The sequence below is a fragment of the Bufo gargarizans genome, chromosome 4 (assembly GCF_014858855.1).
Source record: "Bufo gargarizans isolate SCDJY-AF-19 chromosome 4, ASM1485885v1, whole genome shotgun sequence".
NCBI lineage: Eukaryota > Metazoa > Chordata > Amphibia > Anura > Bufonidae > Bufo > Bufo gargarizans.
In genome coordinates, this window is record NC_058083.1 from 408477377 (window position 1) to 408505165 (window position 27789).

Genomic DNA, 27789 nt, shown 5'->3' on the forward strand with positions numbered 1-27789 from the left:
TAATTACAAAAGTGCTGGTCTGGACAGTTTTACATCCCAAAATGCAGCCCTTAATTCCCTTTGCACATTCAGCCAGGAACAGATTGAATCCAGCAGGATGAAAGGCCGGTTGGGTGACACCATCCTGCTGGATAATTATCCTAATAAAGGCAGCTGCACGTTATACCTTCCTTTCCCCAGGAGCCTTGGCCACAAATATGTTTTCTAGGCTGTCAATTGAACTTCACTGACTTCCAAAATCAGTAACAAAGGGAACATCTGTACATACCTCAGGGTTATCCAAGACTAAACTTTTTTAACAGTCCTCTTCTGATTGGCTGGACCCACAGTGGGGTTCATACTTACCTGTTCCCTGCTGCTGGATTCTGGCTACATCATTCCATGACTGCTTGGGCTGGTCCCAGGTCTCTGGGAATCGGCATCCTATTGATGGGCACCACGTGACCGATGCAGCCAATCACTGTCCACAACGATGACTTGTTATCCATGTGGTACGTGACCCATTGACATACTGCTAAGGAGCTCATCAACAGGATGTTGATTCAGAGAGACCTGGGACCTCCGGAGGTGGCTGTGGAGCAATATAGCTGGATGCCAGTGGCGGGGACCAGGTAAGTATGAATCCCACCATAGGTCCAGCCACTCAAAAGTTTGGTTTTGCATAACCCCTTTAAGTGTCATAACAGGGCCAACATCACTTTTTCTGTTGTGCAGACCATTTTGCCAGAGCAATATCCTGTGTTTTAAGTAGCTAAGTAAAAAAAAGGTAAATGAAAGCAGATGACCATCAAACTCCACCATTAGCGAGAATGAAAGCACAATTCATACGGATTCTCCTAGAAACATTTCTTCGATATCAGCCTGTAAGATCAAGTAACAACAGAACTTGGGACCCCTTAAAGTGCAAGTAACAATGTATACAGACATACGTGACTTATTTATATGTATCCCTACTGTACTCAGGAATGTGGACAGTGTCTCCCTGGGGCAGGATATATGTATATGTGTAGCTCAATAATGCCTATACTGCTGACAGTGCTGACTGCGGCAGAAGAGGCAGCCTAGGGATGACTTAAAAAGCTGTGATTGAACACTGGTAACATTACCATTCAGAACTGTGTACTATATCTATGTGTATATATTCATTTCCAAACATTTCAAACTAGATTTTTACTTATTCTTATCTTTGGAACCAATGGAAATGCCCTTTTCCGTGTCAAAAAAGCGCAAGAAAATAGCAGCTTTCCCATTGTTCTTCCCATTACTCATTTTTATTTCTCATAGTTTTTTTTCTCATGTGTTCTAACGTTGTATTTGTATGAAGATAACATTTATCTCTTCAAGTTTATTTTTCATGTTCCCTGTACTTTTCTGGTGTCTGTCTTTTCCTTTTTTCATCGCTTCACTAAGGTATGCTGACTGTGGCTTCTTGCATGTGCGGCCTTTCTAGCTTATATTCTGAGTCTGTGAAAAAACTGCGCTCCTCTAACATAAGTAAGTCAATGCTTGACAATAAAGTATGATACATGATCCTTGTTTAATAGTGTATAATAGTGTTCACTTAGTGTCTCGATCATACTGATGTGAAGGAACACAAAGTTGATCCACAGACAATTAGAGCATTTTTGGCAATAATCTGTGTAATTTGCTTAGTTTAATGTTTTGTTTTTTTTTGCTTATATAAAAAGTCAGGCAACCCCTGTAAAATGCCTTAAATAACAAATAAATGTATACCCTCCCGTTTTCTTCTCTGGTCCTCCCTGCACTGAGCTTCAGTCCTCACCGTGCTCTTTCTTTTTCGGGCTCCATTCTGTGCATAGAGCAAATCACTGGCATCAAAAGAAATTTCCTATTCACAGCTGAGGCCAGCGATTGGCTTCAGTGTTGACTTGTGCACAAACTGTCACTTCTGCAGCCAAGAAGATGACGTCAGCAGGGGGAGGACCAGAGAACAGAGCATGAAGAAACAGCAGAGAAAACAGTCACTATTCATTCATTTTTATTTTATTTTAGGCCATTTACAGGGGTTGTCCGGGTTTTTATATAACCCGGACGACACCTTTGTTATGTAACTTATATAGGTGCGTATGGTAATCACTTTTACTTATTTTTATTTAATTTTTTTATCTAAAAGATTACATGTAATGACAATGTGTTAATTTGTTTAACCCCAAAAATAAAGAAGTTTGATTATGGAAAGTACTGGTTTGCTATCATGTTGCTGGAGGGACATGGAAAAAGAAAACCATTCTTTGTAATACAAAATCATCTCATAAACGATATTGGGCCTTTTCTATCAAAACTGTCTAACAAAAAACTAGCTTTGTTGCTCATAGCAGCCAATCACAGTGCAGCTTAATTAATATCCAGGACATTTTAAACCGTTAAAACTGAGCCCCAGCCTTTCCATTAAACTGTGTGTTTCAATGCATGTATCATAATAGAAGTGCACTTTCAATGAGGCCACATTTAAAGGAGTTTTTTGCGAAGTATAGGTGATAAGTGTCTTATTGATAGGGGTCCAATCCCTTGTCTCCCATTTGAATGGAGAGGTGGGCAAATATGTACAGTACCATACTATTTTATAGTTTATTTGAGGAAGAAAGGGATGCAAATAAGCTCTTAAATATGCCAGTACTCTCTGCTCTGCACTGATGAGGGGCAATCACCCCAAAACTGCTGTCTGCAGATGAGATGCTGACTTATTTAATATCTGAGTTGTCGCAAGGCTTATTTAAACAACTGAACATTGACTTACATCTGGTGGCATTAAAAGGCAGAGCTTTTTAACAGCTCATTTGCATCCCTTTCTTCCCAGAATTCCAGAGGAGCATAAGGAGTATAAGTCTCCTCACCCCGATTATGGCTCTCTCTCCCCAAGGAGAAATAGTACCCCCCAAGTTTATTTGATTGACAGATATAGCTTAGTACAATACTTGGCTACCTCCGTCAGTCCCATAAACTTTGAATGGAGTGGTGGTTACATATGGGCACTGCTTTTATAGTTTATGGAACTGATGGAAGTAGCTGAGCTTTGTACTTGGTCATTTCTGTCAATCCCATAGACTTCCGAGTGATGGTGTCTATGCGTGACCACATTTCAAACAGGGGACAACCATTCTCGTGAATGCTAGGGGTCCCAGTGGTCCAGCACCCATTTTGTGGATTGGGAAAAAGTGTTTATTATGGGGAAAGCCCTTGACATTTTTGGCGGTGGCTTTGCCAAGCTATCCATTCTGACTCATACGATCCGTTGGATTAACCCTTTCTGTTCATCTTGTAGATCCTGTGATCTCCAATTTATATTGTCAATACTTTGTCTTTCAACAGTCTGAAATGTCCCATTTTCTCCCACAGAGTGGGAATTGTTCATGGTATGTCAGTTGCACTTGTGTATTTGTTAACTGGCCATTATGTTGTATGAATTGTATAGTACAGAGGTCCATCTGTTTTCTCTTGATAGCAGTATTAATTTATAACATGCAATTTAACTGGGATACATCTGTCCCCCTCTCACATGCGGTTTATAAAGGTCTGCACATGTATGAGGCATAATAGCCACTGCTTGTCATTGCTGCTTCAGCTGCCAACAACCATGTGGCTCTCAATTCACTGTTTGAGGAACGTATTTGAAGTTTGTGACCTAATACATGCCAAATAGCAGCACATAATGTGTGAATGTTTGTATAAATCAGTACCAGTGTTTTTACTTTTTTTTTGTTGCATACTTATAGTATACTTAGAGGATCTTTTACCCTCAAAAGTTAGGGGAGCTGTGTAAGTCTTAGGGCTCATGCACACTAACACATTTTTTTCCGTGTCTGTTCCATTTTTTTAAGCCCGTATGCAGAACCATTCACTTCAGTAGAGCCGCAAAAAAACGGAAATGACTCTGTGTGCATTCTGTGTCTGCATGGTCATTCCCCTATAGGACTGTTCTATCTGGGTCCGGCTGTTCCGTTCTGCAACATGTGGAATGCACATAACTCTCTACTCATCACATACAGCCGTAGCCAAAAGTTTTGAGACTGACACAAATTTGGGTTTTCACAAATTTTGCTGCTTTAGTGTTTTTAGATCTTGTTGTCAGATGTTTTATGGTATACTGAAGTACAATTTTATAAGCATACCTTGTTTTTACCTTTATTGTCAAATCCATCAGGTTTATGCAAAGAATCAATAATTCCAAGTTCTGACCCTTCTTTTTCTAGACTTCTGCAATTCGCCCTAGCAGGCTGGATATCAGCTTCTGTTCCAGATCCTGTCTGATGGCATCTCATTCTTGCCTAATCAGTGCTTGGCATTTTTCATTATTTTTTTATTTTTGTTTGTCCCTCTGCTTTTTGAGTACTGACCTCAGTATATCAATGGGATTGTGATCTGGGGAGTTTCCAGGCCATGGACTCAAAATGTCAAAATTTTGTTCGCCGGCCACTTAGTTATCACTTTTGCCTCGTGACATGGTTCTCCATCATGCTGGAAAAAGCATTGTTCATCACCAAATGACATTGTAGTGTTCCTAGGCAAAATTGTGAGTTAGACCACTCCCTTGATGGAGAAGCAACTTCACATATGAATGGGCTCAAGATTCTGTACTGTTGGCAGGACACAGGACTTATTGTAGCGCTTACCTTTTCTTCTCTGGACAATTATTTTTAAAGATATCCCAAACAGTCTGAAGGGGGCTTCATCAAAGAAAATAGCTTTACCCCATTCCTCTGCAGTTCAATCCCTGTGCTTCCTGCAAAAGATCAGTCTGTCCTTGATTTTTTTTTTTCTTTTTTCTTTTTTTCTTTTCTGGAGATAAGTGGCTTCTTTGCTGCCCTTTACCTGACACCAGGTCATCCTCCAAAAGCCCTTGCATCACTGTGCATATGCTACACAGATAGAAATTGTGACATTGCGACAGAAACACCCTGCCAGAATGGATATACATACCCTTCTCTTACTTAAGGCAGGAACTGTACTTTACCTGTTCTGCTTTCACGATCTCTGAGTCACTTGAATGGCATAAGGAAGTTGTAATGACCCTGTACCACCGCTAGAATGTCGAGGGTATACAGGTAAACATTGAAGAGAACGCAGGGCTCCAGCCCCTTCAAACATCTCATTGGCTGCACTGCCAGGAGTCGAACCCCTGCTGTTCTGTAATTGATGACCTGTTCTTACGATAGGTCATCAGTATCAGAAAACTGGACAACCCTTTAATTCAGTCTAGACCCAGCATGGTTTTGATTGTGGTGCTGTACAGATTTGTCCCACCTTACCTTAGATTGCATTTGTTTAAGGGCTTCAATTTCTCATGAAAGCACTTCAATATTGTGGTATCCTACTAAAACCCTTGACAGACTGCGGTTCACACCACAACCACTGGTGGCATCACATAGATGGATACAGAGTAGACATCTTATGACAGAATATCGTAAAATCATATTGTTTTGAAATTCCGATCATCTCACAACACTAATATGTCATACCCAGTGGAAAGGTTAGGAAGGTACTGTAGATTACTTTTGTACTTGGTAGTACCCTGTACGGTTCCACAATGTGAACCTTGATTTTTTTAGTGGCTAAATTCTGTTTTACTATAGAAATCTCCCCTTGTAAGGTCTCTATAAAGGTGATGGTGTTAATCAAAATTGTGATAAATGTTACTAAAAGGGGTAGATGTTCTCAGCTATCTCTGGCAGTCCTATAGATTTAAATGGAACTGCAGTATGCTTGCTTTTAATAAATATAAGCAAATTTGAAGTATCTCAATATCACTTCCATATTGATTGTAGATCATTTCGATGATGCTTTGGGACACTCAAGTAACCCTCCTTTGATGTTTTATGTTTCAGCTGGTCTTTGTGACATTAACGAGAGTACCACAGCCTCAGAAGATCGTTGCAAATCCCCCACCTCAGGTAAAAATGGCCTTGTGAGCTTGAACTAATCTGCATATCTTTCTCATTTCTAGTGTAACAGTACTTGTTGTTATGACTGTACATTATAATAGTTATATAATACTATAATTTGCTTTGTTTAACAATCTAAATGTTTCGTTATGTCTCAGTGGGAAAAGTAGAAACTATGACACAAAGCAGAATACGCCTTCATTAGCTATATGTTTTGTAGATCGAACGCTGGTGGATTAACACATTAATTTATCCTGGCCTGCAAACATACCTATGTCTTGACTGCTCTGCCACAAGAAAACGTGGAGGTCTTGACTACATTGAGTTGATAATTATTTTCTTTGGGTGGTACTATAAAATCATCATTACAACCTATCGGTCTTCAATAGCAGTCTCCATTTAGTAGCACTGTGCACAGCATGGGTACCTAAAGGGAACCTGTAACGTTGAACATGGTATCTACGCTGAAGGCAGCTTGTTATAGAGAAGAAGGAGCTGAGCAGATTAATATGTAGTTTTATGGAAAAATGTTGAGTATAACTTATAATTTATTAATTTATATCTGTACTTATTCTGTAATTTGAAGTCCAGGATTGATAAACCTGCCCTCTATGACTGTGCATACAGAGATAGCTGTCAATCACTGATAGGACCGCCTCCTGGAGTTCAAAGCCCAGAAAGAGCAGAGATTTAAATGAAAAATATTTTTCCTGAATTGTTTCCCTTAAAACTGTATATCGATCTGCTCCGCTCCTCCTGCTCTATAACATGCTGCTGATTATTACACATTTTCAGGTAATAGGTTCCCTTTACCGAATATTCAGTGCCATGCAGTGTTACTCAATGGAGGCCACTAATTACACGGGTCTAGTCACGTATCCTTTCATCTGTGGTGATGTTACAGGGATGATCATTACACACGGTCTGGCGCTGTACAGAAGGGGACAGCAACGCAGATGCTCTTCTTACAGTCTGTTAGGAAGTTGATTATAGTGCTGATTACAGTCAAGTTAATCTGTATGTAAAAGTCTGCTTCAAGTTTAAAGGGGTTGTCGAGTTTAGAAATGCCATTTTCATGTATTCTAATAGCAAGTTCTGAGTTAAAATAGGGAAAACCCCTGTTCAGGACCCTACATGTGTTTCGGATTTTAAATCTGCAGAATGTCAATTTCACAATGCATAAAGTGATATCTGCAGAAAATCCACAAGAACATCGGCAGCAAAATCTACAGTGTAAAACAAATGGATTTTGCCATGGATTCGCTGAAAAATCTGAGAGTGAGGATCAGTCCATTCTTGCAAATGTACTATAAAGGGTTCTCATAACAGTTATGTTTTGGCCATTTGCTTTCTTAAAAAGAATATTATTTCACAACTGGGCAGTTGCATTGAAGATCATATGCAGTGCAAATAAATTTTGCTTTAGGCACTGGAATGAAATCTGAGAAATATTCTGAACACGATTAAGCGGTATGAAAATAAGTAACTTTCACTGTATGATAATATGGCATAATTTTGACCATAGCAAAAAAATTATTTACCAATTAAAAAACTTTAAAAAAAAAAAAATTTTTTACTTTTAGTATTTCCTACCTTCATAAATATGCAGATTGAATGTGCGTTTGGATTGTGTACAAATTTAGGCTATATTTACATGAACATATTTTGTTTCCATGTCCGTTCCATTTTTTTTGTGGATAGGATGCAGGCCCATTCATTTCAATGGGTCCGCAAACAATGAGGACAGCACACCGTCTACCATGTGCTATCCACATCCGTATGTCTGTTCCGTTGCCCCGCAAAAAAACATAGAACCTGTCCTATTCATGTCAGTTCTGCAGACAAGGATAGGCATTGTTGCAATGGATCCACACAAAAAACGGGTGCCATACAGACGGACAGCAAAACACATACTATCGTGTGAATCTAGCCTTAAACATACTGTATATGTCACAGGACAGTCCCTGTAGCTCTGTACTTCTTAAATGGTTTGGCTGAGATAATTAAAACTCTTGGACAGGACCGTTCTCTGTGCTGCCAGTCAAGTCCTTGCAGCGACAACATTCATGTACATCATACACGTAGAAACAGGAAAGCCGCAGGCGGCACTGCTCGGTACTTTCTCCACTAAGACTGTGTCTTCTGATACCTTATATAACAAAGTGTATGTGGTGCACTGCCCTAAAAAAGGTACAACTTCAGCAATTGATTGTAGACATAGAATAAACAGGCACCACTGCCAGTAGCCGGAAGAAGCGCAGTTGCGCAGGGCTGAGGCGGCCGTCGCTACTTAGAGCTCTGGGAGAAGCGAGTCCGCCCCAGCCCTGTTTTTATCTCAATCTATATTGATGAATAAAGAAGATTGATGATTTCAGTGATGAGTGCCACCTGTTTATTCTATGTCTACAAACATTCATGTACATGACAGGTGATGACTGCAGCCAGTAATTTTTAATTATCTCAGACATCCCCTTTAACTGCATATTATGAAGACGACTTTTAGGAAGCCTATATACTGTTATGTAGAAACTTAATGCTATTGTATTTCTGTATGTTCATAAAGATCCTACATCTTAAGTCTGTTTTATAAGGTGTTACATAAAGGGAATGGCAGTATTTTAATACTTAAAGGGGAAATCCTTTTTCGCTCCTTAGAGTCTAGAACTGTGACTTTTGCTTTACCTGACCAGCCAGATATTTGTGAAAAAGTCTGCAGGTTGTTGAATAATACAATTTGTAAACGGAGGCGCTGATTGGCGACAGCAGTGAGGTAATTAAGTGTTGTTGCATGGCAAGACCACTTACTGTTATCTCACATATGTATTCTTATTATTATAGCCAAATTTACCACCCTTACTCCTCCCACAGTTTTTACACTACGTAGACAGTAATATACCAAAACGTGCGGATTGTTCCTGATTGGTGTGCTATTACTTTGTGGAACGTTTTGCCGAATGGTTCACGAAATATCAGCGTTTTTGGCCGAAATTGGTCCCATGGGAATAAATAGCGGAATGTTCAAAACTAGAGTGGGAGCTGATAAAAGCTAGAGTGTGAGCTGAAAAATCAGGACATTATTTCTAAACTGCCACCCCGCCCTCATTTTCAAGCCCACCTACACAAATCTTATATCAAAACGTTCAGCTATCCCTGCTGCCACTAAAAATTTTGTGATAGTTTTCATAATATGACCATTTGTTTGCATCTCACACCTCCCATTGACATTCATTGAAACTCCACTCAAATTTATAGGGCAATTTCTAAACTGCGACTGTGCCTACATTTTTAATATTTTAGAGACTATGCATCAAAATGTGGGTCTGGTTCTTATGATTCTCACAATATAAAGCTCTTCGCTGTAGGATTTATAATTTTTAAACTACAACCGCAAGTGAGCAAGTTGGAGCAGTTTGTTTTTAAAAGGAACCTGTCACCGGGATTTTGGGTATAGAGCTGAGGACATGGGTTGGTAGATGACTGCTAGCACATCCGCAATACCCAGTCCCCATAGCTATGTGTGCTTTTATTGTGTAAAAAAAACGATTTGAAACATATGCAAATTAACCTGAGGAGTCAGGGACAGGAGCTATAGGGACTGGGTATTGCGGATGTGTTAGCGGCCATCTAGCAACCCATGTCCTTAGCTCTATACCCAAAATCCAGGTGACAGGTTCCTTTTAACCGCTCTTCTCTGCCCTTGCTGTAGAGTGAGTTGCCATAGGAACCCAGGTGTGTGAGCAGCCAGCAGAGTGACAAATGCTAGAGTGTGAGCTGAAAAATCAGGACATGATTTCTAAACTGCCACCACTCCCTCATTTTCAAGCCCACCTACACAAATCAGCTGCTAATGTTTTTATAAATGTATGTTTTAATGTAACTGTGAAGCACTTTGGGCAACAACATTGCAATTAAATGTGCTATATAAATAAAGGTATAAATGCATTTCTCACTCTATCAAGCTTGCCATGTGCACTTTTTAAATTTGATCAATCAATTGGTTAGTGTAATGTTTACTATCTTTACTCACTCCAGACACTCCACACAGTTACTACAAACAAGACAGTAGAAGAAAAGCTGCACTCACCAATTACTATTCCAATAGTAGCTTGGTGTGGTGTGTTTTGTGGTCCGCAAATCGCGGATCCGCAAAACACGGATGGCGTCCGTGCGCATTCCGCACTTTGCAGAACGGCACGGGCAGCCTTTACATATAACTGCCTATTCTTGTCCGCAAAGCACGGACAAGAATAGGACATGTTAATTTTTTTTTGTGGGGCCACGAAATGGAGCAACGGATGCGGACATAGGTCCACATCCGAGCCTTTAAAACGACGGCTCGGATGCGGGCCGTATGCATGAGGCCTTACTGCAAGAGTCTTCCCATCAGCTAATAAATAAAACCGCCGGAACAGCCTGCCGGAGAAGGCTGCCACTAATGTAAAAGTACCCTAATAGTACACTATAACCGCTACAGAGAAAGTTGAATGTTTATCCGGTACAGTAAAGCTGGCATATATTTTTTTTCTGCTAAACCATTATTTTCACTACTGATAAAAATGGCCAGCCCATTCATAAAACCACATTAGGAGTTACAAGTATGAAAACATTTTTTTAACAAAACCAGTTTGTTTCAAAAGGGATGAGGCTTAACAATACTTTGTATACTGAAATATAAAGTGGTTGAAGGGGTGTTCTTATCTTATGAAGTAATGGCATATCGCTAAAGTGGTTTATTCCATAGAATGGAGGAGCCACAGTTCGGCCAATTTACTGTTTTGCCCCCTTTACTCTAATGGAAACTCATCCCAGTGCTTTTTAGGTGATCAGGAGCTGAAATAATCAGCTTCCTGTGACTAAGTATGCTAAATACATGACCGAAAGCAACCATTGTGTTTAGTATTGGGACCCAAATGATTGTGTGACATTATATCACATGGCCATGTCGTGGTATCAGTGGTGGCCACTATGACCTACTTCACATGGGCAAAACGAGACAGAGGGCAGAGAATTGCACAGAAGCAGTGCTACATAACGCCTTGTCAGAATGTTTGAGAGGGGAAATGCTACTGAGAAAGACATGCTCTTCTGTGTCACTAGATTCTTTCAAAACATTAGCGTGTGGGATTTTTCTAAAGAAACTTTACTGTAAATGTTTGTAGAACGGTTTTCTGTTTCTGAACCATTGGTGCAGATCCTCATGTTAAAAAAAACTGTCCGGGGACATCTTTTAACAGATGTACACCAATAGTGGTGTAATAAAGTTGCATATTGTGGCACGCCATTTTGCAGCAAAATATGTGACTTTTTCCCTCACTCACGCCACTTTTCTGAAATGGTGAGGATAGGGGGGCGTGATGTGGGTGGGGATCAGGTGGGCCTGGTTCGTTTATCATTTTGTACACCAGTTTTTTGTGTGAAAAATGGCTTAAATCTACACCAACAAGGGAGCTGGTGTAGATTTAAGTTTGTCACACGCCCTGCCGGAGGAAGCGCCAAACTCATGTAGAGGCCTGTGTCTCTATATAACTTTGGCGCTAAGACCGGCATGTCCCACTCAGTGTTTACATATATAGGGGGACATTTATAAAGACCAGCATCTTCATCTCCAGTTTTGATTTCCCCCTGAACAGCTGGAGGATGCTGTGGCACAGGCCTCGGCAGATATTTGCTGCATCCTGTCCTAGCTTTCTGTCTTCATTCGCACCAGAAAATTACATTAATGGAGATAAACATACCAGCCCTGCTGGCCACGCCACCTCCTGCCCTCACTATGCTCCCTTTTCTCACCAATTTAGAAAAGTGTTGAGAAGGAGGAAAAGTCACAAGTTATGCTGCAAAAATGGCGTGCTACATATATTGTAACTTTTTAAACACCACAATAGTGGCATAAATAGCATGATTAATGTCTCCCATAGTTTATTACCCTTTTTTATATGGCACAACCATATTATGTAGCACTGTAAACAAAATGTCACCATTCACATGAGTCCCATAGTGGACTCTCAATCTTATTTTACAAACACTACTGCCAATTTTGTAGAATACCAAGTAACCCATCTGTATGTTTTTTCAGTGTGGTAGGAAACCCACACAAACATGGGAGGAACATACAAACTCCAGTCTTTGGTCAGATTCAACCCCGGACCCCAGCAATGGAAGGCACATATGTCCATTGCTTAGTTAATGCTGTCCACAGTTTTATATGCTTTTTACCCACTGAAGTCATAATGAGGGTGGGAATCAACATAAAGATGGCCGAGATAGAGAATGCTCCAGATACAATTGAAAACAGCAAGTACTCACTCTGAAGACACCTCAGGACATGCAGGTCTGTCTGTGCTGCTTATCACTTCAGTGGTGGTGCAATCAAGGCAATGTAGTTTACATGTGCCATCCAAAAAGTAGAAATAGACTCCATGACACTCCATGACAATCAGCAGCAATAGTCTTTATTGTGACATGTTAGTGCAGAGACATACAGTACAGACCAAAAGTTTGGACACACCTTCTCATTCAAAGAGTTTTCTTTATTTTCATGACTATGAAAATGGTAGATTCACACTGAAGGCATCAAAACTATGAATTAACACATGTGGAATTATATACATAACAAAAAAGTGTGAAACAACTGAAAATATGTCATATTCTAGGTTCTTCAAAGTAGCCACCTTTTGCTTGGATTACTGCTTTGCACACTCTTGGCATTCCCTTGATGAGCTTCAAGAGGTAGTCACCTGAAATTGTTTTCACTTCACAGGTGTGCCCTGTCAGGTTTAATAAGTGGGAGTTCTTGCCTTATAAATGGGGTTGGGACCATCAGTTGTGTTGTGGAGAAGTCAGGTGGATACAGCCACAAAAACCATCAAGCGCTACAAAGAAACTGGATCACATGCGGACCGCCCCAGGAAAGGAAGACCAAGAGTCACCTCTGCTGCGGAGGATAAGTTCATCCGAGTCACCAGCCTCATAAATCGCAGGTTAACAGCAGCTCAGATTAGAGACCAGGTCAATGCCACACAGAGTTCTAGCAGCAGACACATCTCTAGAACAACTGTTAAGAGGAGACTGTGTGAATCAGGCCTTCATGATAGAATACCTGCTAGGAAACCACTGCTAAGGACAGGCAACAAGCAGAAGAGACTTGTTTGGGCTAAAGAACACAAGGAATGGACATTAGGCCAGTGGAAATCTGTGCTTTGGTCTGATGAGTCCAAATTTGAGATCTTTGGTTCCAACCACCGTGTCTGTGCGATGCAGAAAAGGTGAACGGATGGACTCTACATGCCTGGTTCCCACCGTGAAGCATGGAGGAGGAGGTGTGATGGTGTGGTGGTGCTTTGCTGGTGACACTGTTGGGGATTTATTCAAAATTGAAGGCATACTGAACCAGCATGGCTACCAGAGCATCTTGCAGCGGCATGCTATTCTATCCGGTTTGCGTTTAGTTGGACCATCATTTATTTTTCAACAGGACAATGACCCCAAACACACCTCCAGGCTGTGTAATGGCTATTTGACCATGAAGGAGAGTGATGGGGTGCTGCGCCAGATGACCTGGCCTCCACAGTCACCTGACCTGAACCTAATCGAGATGGTTTGGGGTGAGCTGGACCGCAGAGTGAAGGCAAAAGGGCCAACAAGTGCTAAGCATCTCTGGGAACTCCTTCAAGACTGTTGGAAGACCATTTCAGGTGACTACCTCTTGAAGCTCATCAAGAGAATGCCAAGAGTGTGCAAAGCAGTAATCAAAGCAAATGGTGGCTACTTTGAAGAACCTAGAATATGACATATTTTCAGTTGTTTCACACTTTTTTGTTATGTATATAATTCCACATGTGTTAATTCATAGTTTTGATGCCTTCAGTGTGAATCTATAATTTTCATAGTCATGAAAATAAAGAAAACTCTTTGAATGAGAAGGTGTGTCCAAACTTTTGGTCTGTACTGTACTAGCAGTGACATGTTAGTGCAGAGACATACTAGCTGGAGGACCTGGCTTCGCTCGGGTATATTTAATCTATTTAATTTAATGTTTGTGTCGTTGAAAGATATCAACACTATCCACTATAACAGTGACATCTACAGCACCTCGCCCCCAAAACAGTGACCTCCACAGCCCCCCACCCCTTAGCACAGTGCCCCATCCCTTAATATTGGACCTTCACAGCAGCCCACCCCCTTAACTTTGACCTTTACAGAGGCCCGCTACCTTAACAGTGGCATTTTCTGGATCGGGGACGTGTCCTTTTGAACAGCTCACTCTAACACAGCAGCACTGTGCTGTCTGAGTGTGAGCTGCAGGGAGAAAGTCACCCTCCACCCACCCCTGCAGCTGACAGAAGAGATTTTTTCCTTCATTTTTTTTCAATCCTCATCGGCTCGGGCTTAGCGGGATCTAGAAGTAGATTTTTAAATTCATTCTTTCTATCTCCGTTGGCTGAGGAGTGGGGGCATTTCCTTTTGAACAGCTCACTGTAAGACAGCAGCAGGGAGAAAGTCACCCTCCCTCCCACCCCTGAAGCTGACAGAAGTTAATTTTTACCTTTATTTTTTACATCCCCGTCGGCTCAGGAGTGAGAGGGGGCATGGCCTAACCAGACAGGGGCGTGACTTAGTGGGATGTGGGGGCGGTGTTTTAAGTCTTTTGAGGATGGACACATTGTGGCAGAGGGCGTTCCTGGGCTCCTTCCTGCAAGAGTGACGCCCCTCTGGGCACCTTACTGGCTCATTTGCATACCAAATTAACTGGATTTTCAGAGGATAAAAGCATCTATTGCTGGAACAAAGGCACATCTTGAAATAAGGAACGAAGTGCTATTAGGCCATGGCTTTACTTCAATAACAATTATCCTTGTGACAGATTTATTTAAAGCTCTCCTACAGCAGTGAAGAAAAATGGCTGGGTTAGGGAAACCTGGAGTAAAACTGTGTATGTGGAGGCTGGAGGACCTGCAAGCTTCTATTGGCTGATAAGGGTAATGTTACCAAGCTTCTATTGGCTAATGCTTTATTGGGAATATCTCAGGCTCTTAGAGAGCTGAGACCTGGTCTAAACCTGGTCTAAAACCTTCCCGGACACCTGATGTACCTGTGATGCCAAATTTTGTGATTGTAAATGAGACGGTACGGATTCCTTTAGCGGACATGCATACATACACTCAGCTTTATATATTAGATATATACACACTATATATATATATATATATATATATATATATATATACACACACACACGCACAGTGCCTTGAAAAAGTATTTTTCCAAATTTTTTTTACATTACACCCACACGCTTAAATGTATTTTATTGGGATTTTATGTGATAGACCAACACAAAGTAGCAAGTATGTTTAAAGTAAAAAGACATGGTTTACAAATGTTTTAATAAATCAAAGCTCAAACTCTGTCAAATTGGATGGAAAGCGTCTGTAAACAGAAAGTCTTGCCACAGATTCTTAATGGGTTTCAGGTCTAGACTTTGGGTTATTCTAACACATGAACATCCTTTGATCCAAACCATTCCATTGTAGCTCTAACTGTATGTTTACGATCCTTGTCCTGCTGGAAGGTGAACCTCAGTCCCAGTCTCAAGTCTTTTGCAGCCTCTACCAGGTTTTCTTTCAGGATTGCCCTGCATTTAGCTCCATCTGTTTACCCATCAACTCTGACAAGCTTCCCTGTCGCTCCTAAAGAAAACAGTCCCCACAGCATGATGCTGCCACCACCATGTTTCACGGTGGAGATGGTATGTTTTGGGTGATGTACAGTGTTTGTTGTCCGTAACCAGGGTGGATTTTATATAAAGAGGACCTTTCACTACAATAAAAAATCTAAACTAAGCCTACAGACATGGAGAGCGGCGCCCAGGGATCTCCCTGCACTTACTATTATCCCTGGGCGCCGCTCCGTTCTCCCGGCATAGGCTTCGGTATCTTCATATGTTCGGCTCAACTGGGTGGAGCCTGCCGGCGTCTCCTTCTCCCAGGCAGTAGCGCTGGCCAATAGCAGCGCTCAGCTCATAGCCTGAGAGATTTTTTTATTGTAGTGAAAGGTCTTCTTTAAATCAAAATGATTTAAATCACTAGTCAGTAAGGCTCGTTTTAAATCATAGTTTTCTACATAAAGACTAATTCTTGCTTGTATAACTTATAATATGCAAGTAGATGAAGATTTTTAGAATAACAACTTTTCATATTAGTTTGATTAGGTCGATTCTGCATTCATAGGTATGTAGAAGTTAGGATTAAGATATTTTTCTCAACTCTGTTCATGTTATAATATTTTTGCTGTGAAGAAGAGGCATGTGATCTCTGCTGAGTCAAATTCAGTTTTGAGAACTGCAAAAGTAAACCAAGCATCTGTGATAATATATTGTAGGCAGAGAAACTGCCCAATAATCTTACAAAAACCTCTGGAAGAGCATGACATTGTGAATGGATTAATGGAATTTATTTACCAAAAAAATTACACATATAGAAACATAGAATGTGTCGGCAGATAAGAACCTATACTATGAATAGCCCATGGCCCTATCTTATATGAAGGATGGCCTTATGCCTATTCCATGCATGCTTAAACTCCTTCACTGTATTTGCAGCTACCACTTCTGCAAGGAAGGCTATTCCATGCATCCACTACTCTCTCAGTAAAGTAATACTTCCTGATAATACTTTTAAACCTTTGCCCCTCTAATTTAAAACTATGTCCTCTTGTAGCAGTTTTTCTTCTTTAAAATATTCTCTCCTCTTTTACCTTGTTGATTCCCTTTATGTATTTCAAAGTTTTTATCATATCCCCTCTGTCTCGTCTTTCTTCCAAGCTATACATGTTAAGGTCCTTTAATCTTTCCTGGTAAGTTTTATCCTGCAATCCATGTACCAGTTTAGTAGCTCTTCTCTGAACTCTCTCCAAAGTATCAATATCCTTTTGGAGATATGGTCTCCAGTACTGAGCACAATACTCCAAATGAGGTCTCACTAGTGCTCTGTAGAGTGGCATGAGCATCTCCCTCTTTCTACTGGTAATGCCTCTCCCTATACACCCAAGCATTCTGATAGCATTTCCTGCTGCTCTGTGACATTGTCTGCCTACTTTTAAGTCTTCTGAAATAATGACCCCTAAATCCCTTTCCTCAGATACTGAGGTTAGGACTGTATCCCTGATTTTATATTCTGTTCTTGGGTTTTTACGCTCCAGGTGCATTATCTTGCACTTATCAACATAAAATTTTAGTTGCCAGATTTTTGACCATTCCTCTAGTTTCCCTAAATCCTTTTCCATTTGATCTATCCCTCCAGGAACATCAACTCTGTTACAAATCTTTGTGTCATCAGCAAAAAGACACACCTTACCATCGAGGCCTTCTGCAATTTCGCTGATAAAGATATTAAACAATATGGGTCCCAGAACAGATCCCTGAGGTACCCCACTGGTAACAAGTCCATGGTCTGAATATACTCCATTGACTACAACCCTCTGTATGTCCCTCAGCCACTGCCTAATCCATTCAACAATATGGAAGTGCACGTACAGCCTTTTCTACATAATTAAAAAAACGAATCTTTATTTCATGATGGAATAACCTTTTGAATGGTAATATATTTTCCTCAAAAAGCATTTTATATAAAAAAAAATCCGATTGAAATAAAAAAAATCCTATTATTTTTATTTAATTTTTTAAATCATTGATTTTTTTTATCCACCCTGTCCGTAACACAGTGTTTTACATTTAGACCAAAAAGTTTAACCTTGGTGTCATAAGACCAGAGCACCTTCTCCCACATGTTTGTGTCCCCTACATGGTTTTTGGCTTTTTATGACTTGCTTTCAGAAATGGCTTTCTTCATGCCATTCGTCCATAAAGGACAGACTTGTAGAGTATACAATTAATAGTTGTCCTGTGGACAGATTCCCCCACCTAATAGTTGTGCTGTGGATCTTTACACTCCTCCAGAGTGACCATTGGCCTTTTGGCAGCTTCTTTACTTGGTTCTCTCCTTGCCTGAGCTGTCAGTTTAGGTGTACGCCATGTCTTGGTAAGTTTGCAGTTGTTCCATACTCCTTCCATTTTCTGATGATGGATTGAACAGTGCTCCATAAGATATTCAGAGCTTGGGATATTATTTTTTTTTAAACCTGACCCTGCTTAACACTTCTTCACAACTTTATTCCTGACCTGTCTGGTGTGTTCCTTGGTTTTCTTGATCCTGTTTGATCACTAATGTTCACTATTAAACCTCCCAGAACAGCCTGTGGTTACACTGAGAATAAATTACACTCAGGTGAACTCTATTTACTAATTAGGTGACTTCTGAAGGCAACTGGTCACACTGGATTTTATCTAAGGGTATAGGGGGCTAAATACAAATGCACACCACACTTTTCCGATTAAAATTTTTAAGAATTTTGAAAAACATTTACAATTTTCTTTTCACTTCACACAGACTTGCTGCTTTGTGTTTGTTTATCACATAAATTGAAAAAAATGTGGAAAAGAACATGAGTACATTTTTAAAAAAAATTTAGGGCACTGTGTGTGTATGTGTATATGTATTTAGGAAAGATTAGTCTTAGTCTCCAGGAAATTTTGTGTGAACACGAGAAATTGTTCATCTTGATTTTCTTAAATTTGGACGATGCAGGACTGAAAAGTCTGCATAAATAATGTGGGAATCTGACAAACCGATGTACTAGCTGATATTAATATTTATTATAAAGGAATGCTGCTATAATGTGTTTAGTTGATTTCTTAGTAGCAGAATCCTGTCTTACATTCTCAGTAAAAAGCATAAAATATGGTTAAATTCTTTTAGTGACCTTCTATAACTAGGTGTCATTATGGAGTCCTTTTGGAACGGCTTGTTTGTTTGCTTTATAAAATGTGTGAATAGCTGATCTATTTTACATGAGGCAAAGGGTGTATACATGTGTAACTTGCTTAACTGTAATCTCAAAGCTTTTTCTAATTCTGTGTGCCATTTAGAAATATAATTGACATTAGGCCTTCAGTGTGTTGATTACCAGCAGTTACTAACCTTGCTTTTCTATAACCACCATGGCGCCAATTGTATGTTTAGCTTGATTCTGTGCTATATGTGTGCATTAAATTTTATCTTCACTTGTATAGGTTGTGGCTCTCCCACATCTTCTGATGATGAACAGGCAATGAAATTATTTATAGAAAAGGGTACAGTATTTCTGTTCATAATTCCTCAGCTTTATTCAGTTTCAGCCGTCCTGATACTAGACACTGACATCTTGTATTGACATGTTATTTGCAGTGAAGAGCAAGGGCAGAAAGATTTCCAGGGCGGTAGCCACTGATATAGGTAGGACAGACACAATTTTCCTGTCATCCTGTTGTTGTGTCTTGCTCTATAAGCAACTAACCACAAGGGCAAGGGTAAAACAATCTCCTCTTTGATTGGTACACAATGTAATCACTTTGCTGCTTCTGTTTCTGGGTTTGGGTACAAAATTAACAAAAAATAAATTAAATCTTGGGAAAAATATTTTATTTTTCCAGAGTAAATACTTTCCTGGTTAATTGAATTTGGGGTTGTCTGGGAAATAGCAAGGTTCACCAAATACAACCTGCTCTGACAAACAACATACACATAAAGTGACATATAGTAGAAAAGTTTATCATAAAAAATGATGACACGATTAGTTGTATTTGTCTGCTGAACCATGCTATCTAACCAGCTATAAGGTGACTGGAGCTTAGTACGTAGCTCGGGTGTTGGCTTTATTTGTGTCGTAGAGCAGGGGGTTTCCTTCCTCCTATAGTTTATTCATGGGTACAGGAAATACTGTATGTAATAGCACAGAAAATGTGTGTTCCTGAACTAACATTAATATGGCTGTTCAATTATTTGTTCTAAAAATTTGACTCTATGATTAGCTGGTTAATGATTTTTAAGTATTGTCCAGATATTTCCTCATCCAGAGTTTCCCCTATATGCTAAGGTAAAGTACATATCCGTCAAAGAAACTTGACATTGTAAGTCTTTATAACATGCTGTAGCAATAAGCAACTAATTAATAGTACAATATATGACATAGTAACGGCTGAAACCTCTGCGGAAGCATTTAGGTATAGTTTCGTTATAGGTAAGTCTGCGACTATTTGATCTTGTAATGATAAACACACTCAAGTACAATTTACCTGCAGTATTACTGTACCGGTATTCACATTATAGTCAATGAATATGGGTACAAAAACAATAAGGTATGTTTGTTGCTTAATATAGCCTTATGAAGGGAAAATGTGTACTGGTGATGTCAAGCCAAGGAAAGAGGAGGACTGGAAAGAAAAGGCTGTAGGGCCTGAATGAGATGAGAGTTGAGGGGAAATACTAACAGAGCAGGAAGGAGAAAAAGTAAGTGGAAGTAGGAAACACTTTCTAAATTTGTCATTATAAATTATACAAATCAATGCACTTCACTTCTACAGTTATGCAGAGCATATGGAGTTCCAACCCCATTAAAGATTACTTTAAAGGAAATCTTGTCACCTTGAAAAACAGCCCTGAGGTATCTTGAGCTCAGAGTCTTTTTGCATGGTGACATATTCTCCTTAAACAACAAGAATGGACAATTAGGAGATATGGAAGAAGAATATATAACAATAAAAATGCCTTCTTAACACTTTTAGATCCTCTTTTTTGTGGCGTATTTGCCTAATACCTGATAATATTCTCTCTCTCATTTGTGGTTTAGCCGCTTGCAGCTCATTATCATTCAGCCCTTGCTACAGTGGAAACCAGTATTCCATACACTTACTGCCAGCTTGGTTTGAGATGGGCTTGTGCTTATACATGTAGGCAGGAGTCTATAATGAGACAGGCAGGTAAAATATATTACTGCTTATGGCCATTTCCTAGTGTAGCAGAAAACAAGGGCAACACGCAAGTACTAAATAATTTTTAGAAGAAAATCTGCTGGACAGGCCCAATAATCTATAATTCACAGGCGCGTAAGAAATCCTATTTTAACATAAAAGCTGAGATAAATCACTGTTTTCATGAGCCAACATTTATTTGTACAGTACTTTAAAAGATCCGTGTCATTTACAGATCATTGTTTGTAGTCAGCCTTATGCCTGGTTTTGTCACTGATCCACAGATCTAGGTTATGGCGGATTTACACCGCAGATTTGCCGGGCAGATTATCGAGAACATACGTTACTACACTCGTTTAACAATCTGCCTGTGTAATTGTACTGCAGAGCACCCGATGAACAAGCGAAACGCTCGAGTGAAATGATGATCTTTCACGCAGCACACTAAATTGTCATTTCTGGATAGCAGATGATGATGTAGCCATTGCTCATCCCCACACAGTGGAGGTGATTATTGCATGTAAATGCAGCTCTTCACCTCCACTGACAAGCAGGCGGTTTTTGGGGTGGAACATTTCCTTTTAATAATTGCCTGCTTGCTCTGTGTCTAAAGGCGCCTTCAGTCTGCCTGCTATTTTGTAATAGGCAACTTTATTTTAAATTTGGTCTGTGGTATTAAGGTGACCATACACATCAGATAGAAGTAGGTTGATGACTGATCAACTGTTGAACAGTCATCTGGAGAACAGTTGTTACGTAGACACATTTGTGGTGAGTAGTGTTGGACGAACTTCTGTTTTCAAGTTCGGTGTACAAGGTTCGGGTTATCTAAGAATTTTGTTATGGATACCGCTACCACGGACTATAACTTATGGTCCATTGTAGCGGAATCCATAACAGAATTCTTAGATAACCTGAACATTGTACGCCAAACCTGAAAACAGAAGTTCGCTCAACAATAGTGGTGGGGTTGGCTTTTACAGTTGTTTCATCTGGCTATCGACAGCAATCGAAGGCCAAATGATCTTTCTGTAAACTCTCTCCCTGACTTCTTTTTGGATGATGGCAGTCTGTTATCAGTCCGCTCAATTAATTGTTGGTAAATTTCTTCCAATGAACAATCTTTTTGGTTGAAATCTGCTGTTTTGGTAGACTTTAGACAAATGTGTATGGTTAGCTTTATAGCTCAGAAGCTGGAGAAAGAGTACTTTTTTTTCCTCCCTTATCTGTTCTCTGACATCATTCAGTGAAAGACATCTGAGCCTTAGGTCATGTGGGAGCTTTTCTTTTCCGGCGCTGAGTTCCGTCACAGAGGCTCAATACCGGAAAATAACTGATCAGGCATATCCCCATGCATTCTGAATGGAGAGCAATCCATTCAGTCCAGTCATTTTGACTGATCAGGCAAAAGATAAAACCGCAGCATGCTACGGTTTTATCTCCGGCGAAAAAAAATGAAGACTTGCCGGAATTCCGGCATTTTCCCCATAGGAATGTATTAGTGCCCCCATAGGAATGTATTAGTGCATTCAAAATGCTGAATCCGTCCTTCCGGTATGCGCATGCGCAGACTGGTAAAAATGTGAAAAAAGATACAAGACGGATCCGTCTGTCCGCATGACAAGCGGAGAGACGGATCCGTTCTTGCAATCCATTTGTGAGACGGATCCGCATCCGGATGTGTCTCTCAAATGCTTTCAGTCACATCCAAGATCGGCGGGCAGTTCCGACTACGGAACTGCCCGCCGGATCACACTGCCACAAGTGTGAAAGTAGCCTTAGCATTTACACCAACAGATTATCTGACCAATTTCTGTCCAATCAGACCAATAGATCGGTTTGTGCAAATGGCCATCTGACCAATGATTGGTCAGAAAATCTGTCAGATAATCTGTTGGTGTAAATGCACCCTTCAGATATTTTACTAATATTGATGTAAGAACAAAAATGTGTGATGTAGCCAACCAGTTCTCTACAATATGTTCGTAATTTTGCATCGGTAAAAATCTGATGATGAAATGGGTTCTGCACTTTTTCAAGAACTATTTTATTAAATAAAATGACTGCATGTATTGCTTGACTGTACTAGTACAGTCGCAGCCTTCACAATCAATGAATTAACTTAATTGTATTCTGATCATTACGAATATTTCTTCCATTATACTGTACACTTGCAGTGTTGTTGTACAAGATTGTGTTGGAAGTTCTGTAAAGGTGTTGTCTTATCCTCAAAATAGGTCATCAATATCGGATCATGGGGGTATGACTCCTGGCAACCCCATGGTCAGTGAGCATGCAGCTCTTCCTAGGGCTGTGACATCACATCCACCTGGCACATAGCCTTTGAGCAACTACAGCGTACATTGCTTGGTGTACCATGAAGAGGAGGCAGCTGATCGGCAGGGGTGCCCCCCCACCAATAATTTATTTATGAGCTTTTTTGAGGACGGGTCATCAATAATTTATTTCCGGAAAAAACCCTGTAATGCCTGAAAGATTATATATTGTTCACTTAACATTTGTATTTGGAAATGAACCTGCAAGTCTGCTGTCAGCATGTAGTTGTTCTGGATATTTGCTTTATGTGATTATATTGATTGTGTTATCATGTGAGTTGCTATATTCCACATTTATGTTAAGATTTTGTAATCCGATGTACTGCAATCAAACCATCCAATCTTCATTTCCATAATGATTTCTGTTCCATCCATCAACCTAAGAAGTCAGTGCATGAACACTGATGGAATCAATTATTCTAGTTGAATTAATATACATAACCTGGTTTTAAGAAGATTACATTTTCTTTTTTATCTTTCAGCAAAGATGTCAAGGAAGTTAAGCCTACCTACAGAATTAAAGCCTGAACTAGGTAAGATGTGCTGAAAAAAAATAATAATTTACATCTCCGCAATGTGACATAGCAGAGGCAGATGTAGGTCCCCATGACCATGATAGGCCAGATACTACGAGCAGTCACTGCATTTACCCCTGTGAAAGGATTACATGGAAGTAAAGCAGCAGGAATGAGGTAAATAGAGCACAGTCAGCCAGGAAAGAAAGAAAATAAATGTCTAATGTCGCGTTGACATGCCCGTCGTTCTTCTTCCTGTAGAGTTTTCACTTCTTTGACAGCAAGAATAGTGTAGTCTGTGGTGCCAATCTTGTAAGGGGGGAAAAAAAAAAAAAAAGACTATTCTTCTTATGGAATCTATCATAGTTGTTATGGTTCTGTTTTTTTATATTGATGGCCTATCCTTAGAATAAGCCATCAACATCAGATCACTAAGGGTTTGACACCCCATACCCTATGCTATATGATGATCAGCTCCTCGGGACTAGCTTGAGCATCAGAATTGCACAACTCCGTTCATCATGTAGTAGACGGAGCTTACTCATATTCACTTCAGTGAGAGCAGGGCTGAAGTACTCATCCACTACACAATGGACAGAGCTTTGCCTATTTCCAGGGCTGGAGCAAGGGTGCTGGGTGTTCTTGAGAATAGACCATAAATATAAAAGTTCCACAAACCCCATTTAAGAATGTGACCATGACACTAATGTGAACAGAACCTAAATATTAATAGCAAAAAAGAAAAGTGAAACAGTGTCTGCTGCTGGATGATAAATCTGGCACACCTTTAGGCTTAACTGCACATGTTGTGGATTTTGTGAGGATTTAGCGCACAGATTTTCATGCAGAAAAACCAGTGTGATACAGTACCAGCAAAGTGTATGAGATTAGACAGATCCCATGTACACTTTGCTTTTTTCTTCTGTGCGGAAATTGACCTGCCGTGCAAATGTTGAAATCTGCAGCATGTCAGTTGTGCAATTTTGGTGCAGATTTCACCCTTGGAAAAAGTCTATGTTGTACCAATATGCCTTAGTCTATTCCTGCCATTCATCAGCGCAGGGCGCACTATGAACAGCACAGGCAGCGCACTGAATGCAGGCACTCTCTCTGGAGTCACACTGGAACGTATATTCTTAAATATTCTTTATTAATCCAGCTAAAAATATATATAATATAAAAAATAAGATCACTCCAAAATGCATTCAATTAAAGTGGAGACCGCAGTTCAAAACACAATAAAAAAAAATTAAAAGGAGATAACAATATATGCATGTATGTGTACACAATTATAATGCCGATGGTATAAAGCTGATTGAATAACAGTAATGTATATGAATATAAACAATTATAATGCCAATAATAGCTTGCTCTGTGTCTATTTGATATCACATATATTAAAAAGCCTCAGTTCATCCTTTAATGGCACATTCCGCTTTAGTGGCTATAATCATGTCCGTTCTTATGCCCCTTTGGTGGCCCTTTTTTTTTTTCAAAATATATAGAGAGAGCAATGAGAATGTCCAAAGTGAAATATTCACAATAAGTTAGATTTATGTCCAAAGATTCTCCTTACTTTCAATTTATTTCCAGCCTAAAGGTATCCTTATTCATATTCACGCAGCATTCATTCATGTATTACGGCAATCTCCTCTTTCTTTTCCCCACATAGGTTTATACGCATTAACGTACAGTTGGTTGCAGGTTCTTGCCGGCCGTGGTGTCCCACGTGTCACTCAGCTTGGAGCGATCTTACCTCAGATATGTTGTTCTGTTAGTTCGTGTGCGCTGGGGGCAGGGCCGTCTTTACCAAGGGGCAAAAGGGGCAGCTGCCCTGGGCCCAGTTGCTCCTGGGGGGCCCAAGGCAGCTGCCTCTTGAGCCCTGCTAGCTACTGCCCTGGGTGTCAGGCTGTCGGCTACACAGGCATCATGATCGTACTGTGTTAATGATCTTAATTCTAGGACCTTAATGAGTTTTGCTCTAGGACCTTAATGACATAATTACCATGTGACCAGTAACCTAGCAATTACTGGTCACATGGCTATGAGGTCATCACAGGTCCTACAGAAGTTAACTGTGGAGCTTTTTTGTGTAAAGATTACATCAGAAAAAGGTGACAGGGGCTGTTATGTTAATATACTGTAAACTACTGTATAGTGGGGTGCTGTATACTGTGTGGTGGGCTGTATACTGTGTGGTGGGCTGTATACTGTGTGGTGGGCTGTATATTGTGTAATGGGCTGTATATTGTGTGGTGGGCTGTATACTGGGGGGGGGCCTGTATATTGTGTGGTGGCCTGTATAGTGGGGGGGGCCTGTATAGTGGGGGGGGCTGTATAGTGGGGGGGGGGGGCTGTATCGTGTATAGTTTGGGGTGCTGTATACAGTGAGGTGTTGTATACCGTGAGGTGCTGTATACTGTGGGCTGCTATACTGCTCTACTATATACTGTGGGGTACTGTATAGTGTGGGGTGCTAAACTGCATACTGTGTGGTGCTGTATACTATAGGGTGCTATACTGCATACTGTGGGGTGCTGGGGTGCTCTGTAACACTAGGGTGAGCCGAGCCCTGGTCTCCTTCCTGCAGAGCGGTGCCCACTTCCAGCCTGAGCCCAGCTGCCCAGAGCACTGATCCTGAGCCGCTGGAGTCTTCAGAACTGAAAGTATTTACAGTCATTCACTGGACTCTACCAGATATGTGGATTTTTTGTGTGTGTGTTGTGGTGGAGAGCGTGATTGCATGCTAAGGTGTGGGAAGGCGGGATCCAGGGGGCCCAAGTAAATTTTTGCCCGGGGTCCAATCAATATTAAAGACGGCCCTGGCTGGGGGAAATGGGGTCAGCTGGGTGCCGTGATTGTTTGTGCACTGTGCAGCCGTGATGTTTGGCAGGTACCATCCTTTTGTATTTCCCGCCAGGAAAAGTTGCCGAGCGCTCCAATATATTTGCGAGTTCCAGGTCAGTATCCATTCTCATTCTGGGCTTTGAAGTCCATGAGGCGGTCCTATCAGTGACTGATAGCTATCTCTATATACACAGTAATAGAGGGAAGGCTGTCAATCACTGCTAGGACCGCTTCCTGGACTTCAAAGCCCAAAATGAGAATGGATATAAATGGAAAAGATTCAGTAAAACTTGTAATTTTTTTCCAACTAGGGCTGCAGTAAACAATTATTTTAGTAATCAAGTATTCTATCGATTTTTTTTTTTTTTTTTACGATCAATCGAGTAATCTAATAAGAAAAAATGATTTAATAGACTGTTTTCCTTTATAAAAACTCATAAGACCCCCTGCCATTAGTCCCCAACACCCTTCGTTCCCCACTGTGCGATCAATCCAAGTGCATCGTTTACCCCCAGTGCCATCATTTCCACTATCCCCCAGTGCCATCAGCTTTCCACCATGCCAGTGCCATCAGCTCCTCGCCACCCCAGTGCCATCAGCTCTTCGCCACCCCAGTGCCATCAGCTCTTCGCCACCCCAGTGCCATCAGCTCTTCGCCACCCCAGTGCCATCAGCTCTTCGCCACCCCAGTGCCATCAGCTCTTCGCCACCCCAGTGCCATCAGCTCTTCGCCACCCCAGTGCCATCAGCTCTTCGCCACCCCAGTGCCATCAGCTCTTCGCCACCCCAGTGCCATCAGCTCTTCGCCACCCCAGTGCCATCAGCTCTTCGCCACCCCAGTGCCATCAGCTCTTCGCCACCCCAGTGCCATCAGCTCTTCGCCACCCCAGTGCCATCAGCTCTTCGCCACCCCAGTGCCATCAGCTCTTCGCCACCCCAGTGCCATCAGCTCTTCGCCACCCCAGTGCCATCAGCTCTTCGCCACCCCAGTGCCATCAGCTCTTCGCCACCCCAGTGCCATCAGCTCTTCGCCACCCCAGTGCCATCAGCTCTTCGCCACCCCAGTGCCATCAGCTCTTCGCCACCCCAGTGCCATCAGCTCTTCGCCATCCCAGTGCCATCAGCTCTTCGCCACCCCAGTGCCATCAGCTCTTCCCCCACCCCAGTGCCATCAGCTCTTTCCCCACCCCAGTGGCTTTAGCTCACACAGCGTGTCAGGTCACGGCATGCGTACGTCAGGAGGTCAGTGCAGTGTGGGACCATGGACGTGCTGTGAAGTGTCCGGAGGCCTCCTGCTGGAAAGATGAGTATTCCAAGCTCAGCAGGAGACCACAGAGCTGGAGTAAGAGAAA

The 27789-nt window shown here is 41.0% G+C and overlaps 1 protein-coding gene across 2 annotated transcripts in view; it reads left to right on the plus strand.

Moving 5' to 3' along the window:
* The window catches only part of STXBP5 (syntaxin binding protein 5), a 424762-nt gene that overhangs the window by 360717 nt on the left and 36256 nt on the right, over window positions 1–27789 (plus strand). Inside the window, exons 19-22 of one of the 2 annotated variants that reach the window (XM_044291763.1) lie at window positions 5844–5909; window positions 19024–19083; window positions 19178–19225; window positions 23558–23608. In XM_044291763.1, the coding sequence (XP_044147698.1) occupies window positions 5844–5909; window positions 19024–19083; window positions 19178–19225; window positions 23558–23608 (225 nt within the window). The remainder of the gene's footprint in view (window positions 1–5843; window positions 5910–19023; window positions 19084–19177; window positions 19226–23557; window positions 23609–27789) is intronic. The other variant, XM_044291764.1, reaches the window with a different exon arrangement.